Source organism: Acanthopagrus latus, chromosome 8 (assembly GCF_904848185.1).
Source record: "Acanthopagrus latus isolate v.2019 chromosome 8, fAcaLat1.1, whole genome shotgun sequence".
NCBI lineage: Eukaryota > Metazoa > Chordata > Actinopteri > Spariformes > Sparidae > Acanthopagrus > Acanthopagrus latus.
Window position 1 is genome coordinate 15,505,000 of NC_051046.1, and position 15,728 is coordinate 15,520,727.

Genomic DNA, 15,728 nt, shown 5'->3' on the forward strand with positions numbered 1-15,728 from the left:
CGGAACAGAGAGATATGTCTGTGAACTCATGAATGTTCATTCGAAGAAGAGATGTTTATTTAAAAAGGAAACTGACATCTGACGTAATTTCTTCAGGACTGTGAATCACTTGTCGCTGTCGTCATATTGGTGTTGATTGACTCGGTATTCATCCCACCCTCTCCTCCTCTGTCCTGTCTGCCGTTTCCTCTTGTGTTCTCGTGGGAAAAGCTGAGCTCCTCTCCTCTTTCGCTTCCCCTCCTTCATCCTTCTTCCCCTCCTTTACTTCTCCTCCTCTCCTGCAGCACACGAGAAGAGCTCCTCTGCATCGCTTCCTGAATGAGGGGTCGCAGGCAGCGTACAGCACAGGGTTGAGGCAGGAGTTGAGGTAAGCTAAACAGGTGACGTAAGGCTGAGCGGCCAGTAACAGCTGATCTAAAGAGCAGGAGTATGGGACAAAGCCAAACTCCAGCAGCATGGAAACAGTCTTATTAACATGCAGAGGCAGCCAGCACAGGAAGAAGGCCATCACTAATGTGACGATGACCCTGAGGAGTCTCCGCTGGCGCCTGCGGTCAGGACGAGGGCCCCGTCCAAAGTGTCTGCTGAGGAGCTGGGCCAGTGAGCAGTAGCAGACCAGCAAGATGACAAGAGGGAGCAGGAAGCCAATTAGGGTTGATTTAAGGCTCAAGGCGGCCGCCCACCACATCTCTGCCCTCTCTCGATCTGTCCCCTCCAGCCCTGCTCCAATCAGCATGGAGTAATCCATCTGACAGGAGAGGAGCACTGATGCAGCTTCAGTGGGATGAGCTGGCTCCAGCTCCCAGTCGTCCTCTGGCTCCACCTCCACCTCCCTGACAGAGCGCAGCAGCAGACCAGGAAGTGCCAGCACCCCTGCCAGCGCCCACACCCCTCCCAGGATCCACAAAGCCCTGCTGGGGCAGCTCTTAGGGGCATGTTGGCTGGAGTGCCGGCGTCCTATCAGAACCCAGTACCGCTCCACGCTGAGCATGCTCAGGCTGAACACGCTGGCGTACATGTTGAGAGCGGTGAGGAAGCTGCTGATCTGGCAGAGGGGCTGCCCAAAAGGCCAGTGGTAGCCCATGGCTGTGTAGATGGCCCACAGGGGGAGAGTGACGAGGAAGCAGAGGTCAGCCAACGCCAAGCTGGCTATCAGAGAGTCTGTCAGTGAGCGTGAGGGACGGGGGATGGAGGGAGGATAAGATGAGGAGTTGGAGGAGGAGCGAGATGAGGAATATCTGCAGTTTTCCTTCTTCTTCACAAATCTCCCAGCGTTGTTAACGTTCCGCTGGCTGGTTCTGAAAACGCCAGCACAACAGAGCTTTGCAATCCGAGTCTGGTCTCCGGTCATCATTCCCCTCCCCTCCCCTCGGTCCAGGTAGGCCCACAGCACCAGGCTGTTACCGAGGCAACCGACCAGGAAGGCCAGCAGGTAGACGGAGGGGATGATGGAGAATGAGGGGGACCAGTCGCTGTAGTCGCAGTGGAAGAGGGTAGAGGGAGAAGGGGAGGGGGAGGTGAGGAAGTCTGCATCTGATGTCTGTTCTTCCATCCTTTTGGTTTCTGTATAAAATCATTTGCAGTGAAAATCACCAGAGGTTCCAGTAGTTCATAAAGTGTGGTTGATAAAATGTCCAGAACTAAACAGTCCAAACTCAAGTATTCCAGCGGTGGACTTATCTCCTGTTCACCTACACGTCTCCCTCAATCCATTGATTTGGACAGTCTGCAAAATTCAATGCAAAACGATGAGTCTCTAGTAAAGTTATTTGGAAGCTGTTTATTTCTTGTGAGAAGACTTCCCTGAACCCACAAACAACAACTCACTTGGTAAGTTCATCAAATCAGAAAATTTGGATATACATGGTTTTCACTGGGCAGGAAGGGTATGAAAAACTGTAATCTGAAAGGTAACTGACAAGCAAATACTTACTACTGAAATGTGATGGAGTAGAAGAATACATTTACATAAAGTGGAAAAATTCAAGTTAAGTACAGTACATGAGTAATAATGAGTTCTTATCGGCTCAAGAATATTGTAAATATGCTACGAAAGTGAATGTAAACTGCATATTCGTTGAGAATTTCAGCGTTTTTAACCAAATCTGAATATTTTCTCTTGTGTACAGGTATCTCTTGAAAAAGACACTCCGCTCTCAATCAGACAATCCGAGTTAATACAAATCTTGAACTGATTTTGCGCACATCCAAAATAAGTTATACAGTATCGGTTCTGGATCAAAAATGTAGAAATACACTTGGAGGCACACAGCAAATTAAGATCATCTGCATGTTTTTCATGCAAATGTTGCATCCTATCGCTACTATACATGAGGGCCTAGTCTAGAGAGGAATGATGATGAAGCTCACATCAGACACTTACCTCAGGCTGCTTCATCAGCTCGGACAAAATCCTTTGTGAGATGCTGATAATAGTGTGACGATCATCGTGGAGCAACGTCCTCTCGTCTCACTTTCTCTTTCCAACTCTACATCTGAACTGTGCCAACTGAAGACGCTGTGCCTTCCTTTAAAGTCTGAATGTATAGCAATGTCCTCTGTACACACACATACACACACACACACACAGAACCCTCCTTTCTCTTTCTCTGAAACCAGACCACCCCAGCAGAGAGTTACGAGACCTGCAAACACCCCCCCAAAATACAAACACGCACACCTCCCAAGAGACACAATGACACCACCCATCCTTCCCCCCACAAACACACACAAACCCGAGACACACAAACAACCCCCCCCCCTCCAATCCTCTGTGCTGCTCATATTCTCTACACACAGACACAAATGCACATACAGTACACAAACAAACTAGTTCTCACATGATCAAACACACAGTGTATACAGTGGGCAAATGTAACAACCCACACAGACAGCGACTAACAGACCTCACATTCATAGTCAGGGCAGCCTCCATGAATATACTGAAAGGGCCTTTAAACCATTATTCTGGCACAAAAAAGGACAATGGTGGCAGTTTTCAGAAGAAAGAAGATCCTGAGCCACAGCTGTGTTATCTCTCTGTGAGAGGGCCGCCAATTCATAGCAAAGAAATCCAGTAAATGACTTTATCAACTGCGTTTGTGTTGCATCGTCAGAACACCCTCATTCAGTTTTGATGACGGAAGGACGGGACAGTTATTTTAGGCAACATCATCTTTTCATATAGTAGTTACCTGAGGAGATGAGACTTACAAAATCAGTAACTTCTTTTAAATCACCTCTTAAAACCCATGTTTATAGACTTGCTTTTATTTGAAGTCGCACTTTTACTGGATTAATATCAGTCTTTGTTGCCTTTTATTCTTTTTCACGTTCTCAGTCCATTCATCTATTTTTAAACCGTCTGATGTGGTGTCTTCTTAAATCCCTTTATAGCTTTTATTTATTTATTTTAAATTTGTATTGCTTTTATGTGATTTGGCCATTTTTATTGCCTTTTTTCCTTTTACTTGTATTTATCTATATTGGCAGTTTGTTTTTTGGATCTGTGCATGTTTGGAAATCTGTTCCTGCTAAACGAAATTTGTCTTTGTGTTAAAGTGACATCATTTTGGTGTCATCAGTTGTAGTTACATGGTGGCCACCATATGAAATCTGATTTTAAACAAAAAAATAAGTAGTGATTTTTGAGTTTGCATGTATCCCTATCCAAAGAGCACCTCTAACAGACTGAATTTAAGTCCAAGAAGTGCTCCTATTTATTCGTTTTATGATTTTTTAACTAATTTCATAAGTATATAACATATCATTTGATTTTGCTAATACATTTTTACAGCATCACATTTATAACATAATATCTTTTTGCCAGGAAGAGTGGAGAATTGACAGGAAACATAGAGATATATAACATAGAGATATTGCAGTTCATTTTCGGTGTGTTAACCTCCACACCATGGGGGCGTCCCCTGTGAAATATTATGTTAAAACATCTTATAATTAACAGTGACCCTAATGAGAAACCCTCTAGCTCTACAAGCTGGATGTAGTCTTCATCCCCTCGACTTCACCTTTACAGATGACAACAAAAGGATTTTTTTTCACTTTTGTTTCCATTATGTCTAAGCCTGGGCATTGGATGGATGTATAGATGGATACTGTAGGTCAGTGGACGGTTACAGTGTTCAAACAGTGCGGATGTTCCGACAGTAAACAGGAAGTGTTTGTTTCCACAGGGGCAGAGGTCACGCTGCCATCAACCTGTTGTTATGGAAGCAGATGCTCTCAAAAACATTCCACAGTCCTTTCTCTCACGACAGCACACACACACACACACACACACACACACACACACACACACACACACACACACACACACACACACACACACACACACACACACACACACTCACACACACACTCACACACAAAGCATAACTTACAGAGAAACTGGAGGTTGGGCATCATAGAAACAGCTGAACTGCTAGAAAGACGTTGCTACTCTGCATTTGTTTGTAAAACCCTTGTCTTGGCCAGAATCTTCAATTATTTTGTTTAAGACACTTCTAAATGTCACAGTGTGCTTGCAGAACAGTTTGTGGCACGAACTATAACCTCTACGCTCATGTGGCTTCAGTGAAAGATCTAAATTATTAAACATTTTAAATGACTGTAATGGCCTTTATGTCACCTTTTCAGAACAGCTGTGTGGGTGTAGAGGACCTTTAAGCTGTCTAAGAACATTGCTGTGTCTGTGACGGCTGCTGGTAAATGGCCCATCAAGTATGGCAATAGTTAGGCTACTCCCAAAGGGAAAAAGATAAGAATTTGCATAATGTTCCTGTGATGTGTGAGGCACAGAAGAGAAAAAGTCCACTCAGTAGGACGACATTTGACAGAAGAGGAGACATACTGCGCGTTTTCATGATGTTTCTCGACAGAACAGCTCGAACGCTCACCTGTCTTCTCCTCATCGTGATGGCAGGAGCAGAGGTGCAGGAGACCCTCTCACCTGACTGCAAACAGTTCCTGTACATGGGCACGCTGCCTCGAGGGCTGGAGGAGAAGCCTTTTAAGAAGATCTGCCAGTTCTACATGGGCTCCCCCCGGTTTGTCACCCTGTATGACACCTTCAACCACATCCCTGTTTATTCTGCGTACACGTTCAAGCGTTCGGATGGTTCCAAGAAGGTCGATGTTCCTTGGATGTATGAGCCACAGGTAGGTTCAAAATACTGGGTTCACTGTCTTTTTCTTTCAGGAGTTAAACAAGCTTGAGTTCCAGAGTTAGGGGAAGGGATCTTAGAGATATTGATTTGTCTTAATCTATTTCACTGGTGGAATTTCCACAAATACTATACTTAAGTACAAATTTGAGGCGAACTTTTGCTTTATGTGAGCGTTTTTAATTTTATGTAAGTTCATAAATGTACTCTGCTACATCTCAAAGGGAATAACACTCCATCAAGCTCTGTGACAGACCAAATAATTTGATGAAAGTGAGGGTGATATGGAACCAATCTATATGCAGATGACATAATCTTCAACAACTATTGTACTGTTCAATCAGTATTTTATTCAGAATGATAGGTAAAGGAAAAAAAACAATGTTTTCTTCCAGTTTAAGTAAAGGATCTGAATACCTCACTGCAAAGATGGATTTCCTTTGTGTGTACCCCAACAGCTTTCCACAGCATCCGGCTCCAGAGAGATGGAGACGTTTCCTTCAGAGTACGTCCATAAGAGTTTTGAGGATGCTCAGGCCGTGCTCGACGACTACTCTGACAGTGTCATCTTTGAACGCGGTCAGCTGAATCCAGACGAGCACCAGGCCGACCCCAACGACAAAGCGTCCACCTACACTCTGACAAACGTGGTCCCTCAAGTCCGAGAGTTCAACATCGGCCCCTGGAAAAACCACGAGCACACCATCCGCAGGCGCCTCAACAACTACTGCCGCGGCACCGCCTATGTGATCACAGGGGTCACCAACTCGGGGCTCCAAATCCGCCGCCACAACATCAACCGCCTGGGAATCCCCACCTACCTCTGGTCAGCCTACTGCTGCATTGATTATGACCACAATGCACCATTCTCAGAGCGCTCAAAGTTTCCTGCCTTTGCAGCTAATGGGCTCAATGACAGGGAAAACAACAAGGTTCAAGAGATGACGGTGCCACAGCTGGAGGACTTCCTGAAGAAGGTGACATATGTTGGCAGCTCTTTCCAGCTCTTCTATGAAAACTGTGTGCCTGCTAATAGTGCGAATAGTGCCTTGCATCTGCCTTGAAATTTAGATTTATTATAGGTTGATATTCACACTGGTGTCAACATTTAAAGGTGCAATCTGTAGGAATATTAGTAAAAATTGTCTCATATTCTCAACAGAATTTGAAGAAATAATAGTTTTGACATTTAAAAAGTATACTGTTTGCATTGTGTTGCAGAGATACCAAAGTTAGCATGCTAACTAGCTAGGTCCAACAATTCTGTGCTTGTGATGTAAACAGCAACACTCCGCTGCTCTGAGCTCCCAGTCGGGACCACTAGATGCACGGCTAACTGCGCTAACTATCTGACTGCAGCTACAGCTAGCAGCTACTCTCGCGATATGCTGCCCTGCCCGGTTTTGAGGATGTATTCAATGTGTTGCCGATTCTTACATGTTGCACCTTTAACAGATGATTAGAAATGAATAATGTCACTCAAAATTCGATTTAAAGTACATTTTGTTGAGTAAATAAAATGTGTTGCTGACACCTCTGAATTTTTGAATTGATTTCTTTCTGGAGGCTTGTTGGCCGATTCAAATCTTATTTCACATTCAAGGATAATTGGTAAACAAATAACAGACTTTCAAGAGCACAAAGTCAAAGTCACACCAATCCTACCCAGATTTCCAATAAAAATTAGTCTGATCTTAAATGATTTTATCCAACTACCTTGTGGTTTCCCAGTACAACTAAATAATCTGCCACAAGCTTTTCTGAGTTCTATTCACTGAGGAAGATCTGGACATGTGTCTGACAGCTCTGACAAGCTACAAAGTGAATCTTTGAGCTTTTGTTACTTATAATGTCCCCAAATGTGAAGATTGATCCTCCATGTTAAGAGTTTGCACATCAAGTGCACAGGTACATTCTAAATTATCCATATATTATTCTCAAATCTATCTTATGGTGCATTTATTAACCTTCATTGTGCTTGACTTACCATGAAAACCCAACACATACATGGTTGTACTCCTCATTCACTTTATCTCACGTTAACTCATCCTTTTAATGACTGGGAGTTACAGGTGCCTCAGCAGTTCTTCTGTTCAGCACACTCAGATTACATCAACAGTTTTACATTTTTTACACAAGGCCTCTAAACTCTCGCACTACTATATAATTCTCTTATGAAAGGACACCTAGACAAGTCCAGTACAAACCTGGCCAATATCCAGAGTTTTTGATCCTGTCAGTTACAAGTACATCGACAAATAAAATCTTTTACTTGTCGATGAATGATAGGAATTTATGCTTCTCTAGAATCTAGAATAGAAAACAGTAATACCTTTTGAATATTTGAAGTTAACCCTTGTTAACTTCAACAGATAAAGTACTTTTAAATAAAATCATCTTTCTCTGTGTATTTAAAAAAAAAGTTTATAACTTCATACGTTATTATTTGTCAGGATCTCAAGATCCTGTCAGTATGTCTTTGGTTTTTGCTTTGTCACAGCAGCTCAGTATCAAAGCATAAAAACTCTGAAAAAAATCCCAAATTATGAGGGCAGACGTAGCCCCAGGGTGAATGAAATGATTACTAACCACATTTAGTTTGAGAGGTTAGCTGTATCCTGCCAGCTGGCATATGCCACAGTGCCAGATGGTCAGCTCAACAGGACCTGTTTTGACCAGCAGCAGGCTGATAAGAGCCCCACACACACATTGCAGGGCCTTAATTAGAAGGGCACTTAACTATGATGGCCAGTAGAGGGAGACAGAGTGTATGCAATTTCAGGGACACTACTAGTAATCTTGTTTTGCAAGGGAACATAAAAGGTGGATAAAGGTTTTACCAGTACACCAAAAAGTATATAACACCTGCATTATTCAAAGAAAACAGGAGCACACATCATAAACTCAACATTTTTAATTTCTCTTCTCGAGAGTTTTGTTCAATTAGCACATTCAGCTCAAAGTTAAAAAAAAAAAAAAGAAAAAAGAAAATGTCTGTACAAAGTGGGCATGCATGTTACACCCTGAAAGAACAAGGTTTAGTCAAATCAGTCAAAATAACTGTGATCATTGCAGCACAGAACCACTTTAGAGCAAGTAAAAACACTGTTTAAAAAAAAAAAAAAAAAGGTTGAATAATCATACATCGTTGCTCTTTGTACTTCAAAGAAGTAGCCTCTTGGTTCACACAGAACCGCTCATTCACACACACAGCAATACACGTAAAAACACTCACAACAGTAAGTAGCCAGAGTAGACAGGTGCTTTGCAGCCTGCAGCAGCAGTCGGGTCTATGCCAGAGTGTGTCTCGTCTCAGTTGAACCAGGTGGTGTTGAGTTGGGTCTGTTTCTTGATGCTAGTGTCCAACTTGAGGACCTCTCTGATCGCCATGGTAGCGTAGGTTGAGGGAGGCAAGGAGAACTCCATCCGCAGAGCCCGATGCTTCCCCTCTGTCAGAGGAAGAAGATAAATGTCTGAATGCTGTCAAACAACCCCATCACCTCATACTTGATATTCAAATTGTTGCTACAGCATTCATGCATCTCAACCTTACAAATCTTTTTAAACCCCTAATTCAATATTTTATTTCAAGTGTACTTTACCAAGAGAGTCTCAGTACAGCTTATTCAGACACAATATTACATGTAAAAATACGCACAAACTGAAATCATACTAGACTAGACTGAATCATACAGTGCATCTGTAACAGGATTGTCAATAAGGAGAACAGTCTGTCAGTTGGGTTCCCAGCTGGTGAAACCAGGACAGATTGTAATGGAGAGAAAATAGATGTGCTTTCAGTCCCCATTTTAAAATGTCAACAGAACTTGCCTCCTATATGTGTAGTGATAGGTTATTCCACATATGTGGAGCTCTGTGGGCAAAGGCTCGACTATCAAAATAGAGTCTGTAAATTGGGGAACGGCTGAGTAATTTGCAGTAAGAGAGTGTAAAGAGCATGATGGAATATAAGGAGAAAAAGGGTGGAAATATATGAGGGAGTATTATTAAGAGCACCATTAAGTCCATTTAAGATTTTAGACATTAGGAGGAAGTGTTATATGTTCATACTTCTTTGATCATGCGATGACTCTGGCCCTAACTGGCTATTTTAAGCTCAAGCTACACTCATCAAGGTGGGTAGACGGACAGACAACAGATGCAAAATCCTACTTCTGACAGAAAATCTGTCCACAGGCACGCAGACTGAAAAGGTGAAAACAGTATGAGAACATATGTCCCTCCTAGTTCCTACCACCTTACTTCTGACAAAATTGCTTGGACCAAGTGTATTGAAGAACTCGACCTTTTTCTCTCAACAATATCCTACATGACGATGTGAAAAATGTCCACAGAAATATAAACATCTGATAAATACTGTAAAATGCTTCTGCTACAAAAGGTGCCTCCAAGACCACAGTTTGCCATGACAACACACGCAAAGTGAAAACATTGCCAGCTGACGCTCTCACAGCTGAATCCTAAAAGGAGCCCACCTTTGCTGAAGACAGGAGCAGGTTTGTTCTCCAGTTTCTCAAAATCACTGTGCACCAGGGAGATCCGAGGGTCATCGTACTTGATCACCTCCCTGCATAAAACACACCAGATGAGAGGCAGTTAGAGAAATATCAATATCACGGAAGAAATCAAATAAAGCATTAATATCACTGCAGTACACAATGCCAGCCTCTGTATTATAATACAACAAGATGAGGGGCTTTGCACTGTGGTGCCACATCATGTTAATAAATGATAAACAAGTATTTCATTGTGTGCTAACCAGCTGACATCACTGGGTCTGATGATAATGCGTCTGTAGGCTCCAGCCAGAGAATAGTCCTTCACTTTGTGTCTCATGTTGTCGATGTCCAGCTTGTCTGCAGAGAGCAGCTCTCTGTAGCCTTTCCCCACTGACAGGAAGACACAAGCATTAAGTGATTACACGTTCATTTCTTTTTCTGTCATACGCTTACTTTCCATTCAAGCTGATGAAGTGCTGTGTGGTTGGTGTGTGTTTTCATATCAGTGGTTGTTATTTTCACATTCATTTGTCTTAAAACCAGCTAATGTTATTTTTTACAGCTATATTTTTATGTAACATGCAAACAAATTGACTCTAAATAACAGAGGTATGTCTTACCGTGGTGAGAGGGGTAGATGACATCAAACCCAGGAAGTGGCATCACGACGTCATGAATGGAGTGACTCTCAGCCTCCTCTGCAGACAGCAAGTGTGCTGTGGCTTCACGAACACAGAGAACATCAGTATATAACATTTAGTATGTTTGAATAATATAAATCAATGGTCTGAATGTTGTTTTTTCTTTTGTAGGTTAAGCAATAGTTTGATTTGGAAAATACATTTATCTGCCTTCTTGCCGAGTATTTGATCAAAACAAGATGTTCCCCTGAAATCAAGCTACAATCAGCAGATATTAGCTTAGCATGAAGAATGTAAAACAAGGAACAACAGCTAGTCCGACCCTGTCCAAAGTTAACAAAATCCACCATCTGTTCAAAAGAACTAAACATTTGGGATTTTAAGAAAGAATATGCATATTTCCTCAAATTTCATACCATTTCCTTCATATTTCATACTTAAAAAAAGAACTACTAACTTCCTTTGAGCACAATGTCCCCTTCCACAGCCTTCAGGCCAAAGGCTTCGATTCTGCGGCTCACCATGGTGTTCCACACCACGCTCTGGTAGCTGTGGATGTACATCAGGCGGTTGTTGCGAGGAATCTGAAAACAAACACAAAAAAACACTCATCAGAAAGAGTAATTGGGTAACATATGATTTTAAATTCATTCAGTTCCACAAATGTCACAACTGACCTATATTCTTTCCTACATTTTCAACCAATTATTAGCACTTTCAGTAAAAGAACCCACCAGTCCAAAGGCAGTGACGATGTTCTTCTTGCCATACATGGACAGGCCTCGCAGCAGCTGCCCCTCCACACAGCGCTTGTTGGGCAGCTTTTTCAGAGAAGCCTCCGGGTCCTGCGTCTTTGCCCATTCCTCTCTGCAGCGGACCAGGAATTCTTTCTCCGCTGAGGAAATCAGTCAAGATTAAGGAAGGTCTGAAACACTTTTTAAACCATTTTACAGGCAGAGGAAGAGTCTAACATGTTATTCTCCCTTACCTCCAGGACGAGGCTTCAGAATTAAATCCACCACCTCATTCCAGTCATTCCTCAAGATAGCCCTGCCCCAAACCAAAGGAGGAAACAACACCTGAGTTTGCCGTTCTGACAACTTGTGTTTTATTCCATCGTGTTACAATTCGTGTCAGCACCTCCACGTCAGGACCTTACCTGCCAACTTGGTACGTAGGCACAGCTGTGGTGCCGAAGCGCTGCATGCCATAGTAGTTGATGAAGCCTGTCTGTTTGAGAGACGTCAAGGCCTTATGGACCTGCTCATCTGTCCCTGAGATGTTCCTGAAATACAAATATATCAACAAATAAAACAATAATGAGGTGCACAGTCATTTCGCAGTAAAGTTAGCAGTGTTGACATGACCCGACAGAAATCTGATGTTAGCCATCATGACCAACTTTGGGTTGGAACGGTTCTTTATATCAAGTAGTCAGTTCCTGGCCAATGAGGATACCCTCTGCTTTAACACAAGACTCAAGGCATACAATGTAGGCAACCAAAATCAACAACAAAGGAACTGGATATAATGTACTGTATAGTAACAAGAGTTAAGTAAAAGATCAACATAAAGAACACCTGCTGACCTGATGACCACAGTGAAGTGGTTTCCCTGCAGCTCCCCGAGCTTCAGAGGGTGGTTTTTGTAGCAGAAGTTTCCCACCTTGAGATTCATGAGGCACTTGTTGAGGTGAGCCAGCCTCTCTGCTGTGATCCTGAGAAGACAGGTAAAAGTGAATTACTGATCCTGTGAAACAAGCTGATCTACCAGAGACCTTTTGCATCGTGACAGCAAAATACACCTCCAGCACTGACAACATACAACATGTACACTACGTCCCACTAACATCATTAACAGACAATTTTAAAATAAATGCACACTGATGAATGCAGTGAGTTGCTTAAAGCGACACATACTCACTTGAGCACTGCAATCTCTTGCACAGTGATGGCTCTCTTGTCTTTGGTTCCCATGTAGGAAAACATGTTGGGTCTAAGCCTAAAAAGACAAACATTATCGTATACATGACAATCCTGAACTGCAGTTATTATTTGTTTGATCACTTTTTACAAAGTAAGCGTACAACATTCACACCTGAGGAACTTTGAAAGCACATTGATGGCGTCCATGGTGTCCTTGTTCTCTTTGTACAGCACAAAGTGGCAAAAGCTGCCACGGTTTTTCGGCCAGAAGTGTTTCCTTGGAGCTTTCATGAACACAGAAGAAAGAGTTGCACTGAAATCTAGAGTCAGAATTGGTGAACTGAACAATTCACATATACAAAAATACAAATCACTCACAGATTCTGGCTATATCAAAAGACATTTTACATTCTACATATTTGCCTGTGAAGAAAACGGTTTTTTTCCCTTTATCGCAAGAAAGAAAATAATTGTGTTAAATGTACAATTACAAAACCAAAAGGCATTTCAATGAAATCTAATAACCGACACTCAAGTCCATGTGGGTTTTCACCACTTCCTCTATGCTGTGTGGAGAATAGGTTCTTACCTGCAGTTGTTTTGACCTCTTTCCACCAGAGAAGAGCAAAAGGAGGATAGAATAATGTTACTAAGAAAGAGATGTTTAAGGACTGTGGAACGAGATGTCAGGGGTGAGATCTCATGCATGGGCCTGTGAGTGGAGTGTGGTAATTAAATGGTTTATGCAACAAGGGTGCAGGTTTTTTTTTTCGATGCACCATGATGGTGAATATCTGCTTTCCTTATCGTCTTTTTAATCTACGCATTCCACCAAATAATAAGGTCAGTCCATAACCAAAAAGCCGCCCATTATGAGTAAAGACCTGAGCAGAATCATGCAGGTGTCTCAGCCATGCACGATCACAAATGCATGCATCGCATTGTTCTGCTCTGTGATTCAGCTGTGATCACATGCATTGCAGCAGATAAACTGAAGGATGTAATAAAAAGACATGCAATATATCCTTCATCTGAACATTTAACTATTTTACTGGTCATGAATTCCCAGAATGAAGCTGACATCCGTCTTCTTGCCACATACCTGCGAGAGCCTTCTTCCCAGCAGCGTGGTAGGCCACTATTAACTTGCGCCCATCCTTCTCTTCCGTCTTTGTCTCCAGACCAGGAAACTGCGTCTTGATGGCTTTGTGGACCAGCGTCCGCTTCTCTTTTGTATCGTCAATCACCTGCAGATGTTCAGAAAGGGGCAAGAATGTTAATAGTCATAAGACATGTCTTAAATGGGATCCAGGAAGTGTAAACTCACCTCAATAGAGACGTTGCCCTCTTTATTCCTGAAGAGCTGCAGCTCCCCGAGCTGCTTCTTCTGCTCTTCGGTCAGCACATCCGATTCTTCTGGCGGCTGTGGAGCCTCTGCAACTTCCTAACATAGAAGTAACACAAAACAGAGACATCAGACAGGATTACCTCACTGCCCGAGAGGTGTAAAAACCCAGTGATGACATTAGGTAATGTCAAAGGAAGTGTTAACTTAATGTGGTGATTGCTTCCAACATAGGTTTCTCTCTTGTAATATAAGCAATATTGTTTCTAACAGCATGTTTTTTCCCTATCTGACAAATTGACTAGTCTAGGTTTAGTTTCCTTTTAAATATCAGGGACTGGTAACCCTTTTACAGATAGAAATTTAAATTACAACTTGTGGATCTAGCCAAATGAGTAAAAATCTCAATACAAAAGAAAAGTAATAGCGGTAGATGAAATGTGGTCCAATCTCTTACCTCTGCGGCCTCTGCAGGGATAGACAGGTCATCTAAATGCACTATCTTGCCTTGTTTGTTGATTTCATGCACCACAAAATCAGAATATCTGAGAACAAAACAAAATAAATAATGTGTTAAATAATCCAAACTTCCAGACAAACCATGCAAACTGAATGTGAGTACGTACCTTTCCTTCAAGATCCCTGAGAAGCCCTCATGGTCACTGACATACTTCAGGATGCCCACATCCAACTCCGTGAGGCCATGCTTCATCATATCGGCAAAGGTCTCCCCATTCTCTTCCTCCCCGTCAGATGCTTCACCCTCTGGCTCTTCCTCATCTTGGTGGTCGATCTCAACCCTGGGTTTCTTTGATGGTGTGTCTTTCTCTTCATCCTCTGGACAGCCTCTCTTTTCTCCGACCTGGACAACGACAGGCTCTGACTCAGCCATCAGAGCCAAGCTGTGAAAACAGGCACACAAAAATCATGTCTGAGTTAAACAGTACAGTCGAAGGCACTGTATGACATTTGATTTACTTGTCATGGGGACGACTACTGTGGCTCTGGGGAGCAGTAGTAGACCAGTTCTCTGCTCTAGAACCAGGAAAATGTTTGTGCCACTTTGGAACCAGTCTTCCTGGCCCAAAGCCAGTTCTGAACCAGCACTTGAACCGCCTTGGTGGAAAAGGGATGAGTGAAGCTCTAAAACACTGGATCACCCATGGGAAGTTAACATTACCCTAAGAAATGTACTTTTGGTCTGATGCACCTGTGACATTTCAATCTTTTTTTATTTATACCACTAGTAACACATTTCAACTGCTGTATTTGAATCTATGCAGCAACATTAAACCGCTGCACTGAAGTCAGTCAAATCAAAACTGCACTTCAGAGTAATGACAACAAACTGAACTGACATTAATGGCCTACAAAACGATGCTACTGACTTGCTGACTGTGGAGATGAGTTAGCAGGAAACAGCGATGGACCCTTGGACACTCGTCTTGTTTCCCAGCTGTCAAACACTTGCAGAGACTTCTTAACGGAGCCGGGCTTGACGCAGGCACTGAAAACACACAATGAGCATGTTGCCGATCACTCAGAAGTTAGCAAAGCCGCTAGCGCATCCGGCATCTATTAACCTGGCGAGCTAACATCGCTGGCTAAAGCTAACGATGCTAGCAGCAAAGCTACGCTGTAATGTCGGTGTAAATAAAGCGAACAACTATCATCAAAGCCGTGCTGTAACTTACCCACGTCTGCTGATATTCACAAGAGTAAGGACCGCACTGAAAGCCAGCTCACACGTGTGTGTGTGTGTGTGTGTGTGTGTGTGGTTCCGGAAACAGATCCTGTCCTGAAACCGCCCGCAGCAAACGATTGGTTAAACTGAGCTGTCAATCATGGAGGAGCTCGACTCACAAAAAAATGATACATAAACAGATTAAAATAAGAAAATGTCATAACCTTTACACTAGCAAGGGATATTTTACAGGTTCGGGGTTTACTGTATTATTGTTTTATTTTATGTTACTTATTTATTCATTACTGTATTATTGTTTTATTTTATGTTACTTATTTATTCATTTATTTTGTAAAACGTAGCATTAAGGTCATGTACCAAACTTAAATATCAAAAACCCATTTAAGCTAACTTAAGTAACTGTTCTGGA

At 42.5% G+C, this 15,728-nt stretch overlaps 3 protein-coding genes across 4 annotated transcripts; 1 reads left to right on the forward strand and 2 right to left on the reverse strand.

The window, feature by feature from the left end:
• Window positions 1-148: 148 nt before the first annotated feature.
• On the reverse strand, window positions 149-1,552 carry aplnr2 (apelin receptor 2). Its single transcript, XM_037106692.1, has one exon. It carries the CDS (start codon window positions 1,550-1,552, stop codon window positions 149-151), a length of 1,404 nt encoding a protein of 467 aa, XP_036962587.1.
• LOC119024628 (endonuclease domain-containing 1 protein-like) lies at window positions 312-6,693 on the forward strand. 2 transcript variants are annotated; one of them, XM_037107582.1, is made up of 3 exons: window positions 312-367; window positions 4,943-5,178; window positions 5,642-6,693. In XM_037107582.1, exons 2-3 carry the CDS (start codon window positions 4,993-4,995, stop codon window positions 6,245-6,247), a joined length of 792 nt encoding a protein of 263 aa, XP_036963477.1. In that variant the 5' UTR covers window positions 312-367; window positions 4,943-4,992; the 3' UTR covers window positions 6,248-6,693. The 2 variants fall into 2 exon arrangements, with proteins under 2 accessions (XP_036963477.1, XP_036963476.1); XM_037107581.1 differs by lacking the exon at window positions 312-367 and having other exon boundaries at window positions 4,850-5,178.
• A 1,386-nt stretch (window positions 6,694-8,079) lies between these two features.
• pus7 (pseudouridine synthase 7) lies at window positions 8,080-15,468 on the reverse strand. The gene is made up of 17 exons (XM_037108367.1): window positions 15,309-15,468; window positions 15,003-15,121; window positions 14,241-14,516; window positions 14,072-14,159; window positions 13,597-13,713; window positions 13,372-13,516; window positions 12,442-12,553; window positions 12,268-12,345; window positions 11,933-12,061; window positions 11,504-11,629; window positions 11,333-11,394; window positions 11,079-11,239; window positions 10,802-10,928; window positions 10,324-10,425; window positions 9,964-10,093; window positions 9,680-9,771; window positions 8,080-8,632 (listed from the first exon to the last, which is right to left on the reverse strand). Exons 3-17 carry the CDS (start codon window positions 14,504-14,506, stop codon window positions 8,496-8,498), a joined length of 1,872 nt encoding a protein of 623 aa, XP_036964262.1. The 5' UTR covers window positions 14,507-14,516; window positions 15,003-15,121; window positions 15,309-15,468; the 3' UTR covers window positions 8,080-8,495.
• Window positions 15,469-15,728: the final 260 nt, after the last annotated feature.

Coding starts and splice junctions, on each gene's coding strand:
- aplnr2 (XM_037106692.1), bottom strand. CDS start 1,552: ATGGAAGAACAGACATCAGATGCAGACTTCCTCACCTCCCCCTCCCCT.
- LOC119024628 (XM_037107581.1), top strand. CDS start 4,882: ATGATGTTTCTCGACAGAACAGCTCGAACGCTCACCTGTCTTCTCCTC. Junction 5,179..5,641: donor CTTGGATGTATGAGCCACAG/GTAGGTTCAAAA, acceptor GTACCCCAACAG/CTTTCCACAGCATCCGGCTC.
- pus7 (XM_037108367.1), bottom strand. CDS start 14,506: ATGGCTGAGTCAGAGCCTGTCGTTGTCCAGGTCGGAGAAAAGAGAGGC. Junction 12,554..13,371: donor TGGGAAGAAGGCTCTCGCAG/GTATGTGGCAAG, acceptor TGTTCATGAAAG/CTCCAAGGAAACACTTCTGG. Junction 9,772..9,963: donor AGACCCAGTGATGTCAGCTG/GTTAGCACACAA, acceptor TGTTTTATGCAG/GGAGGTGATCAAGTACGATG.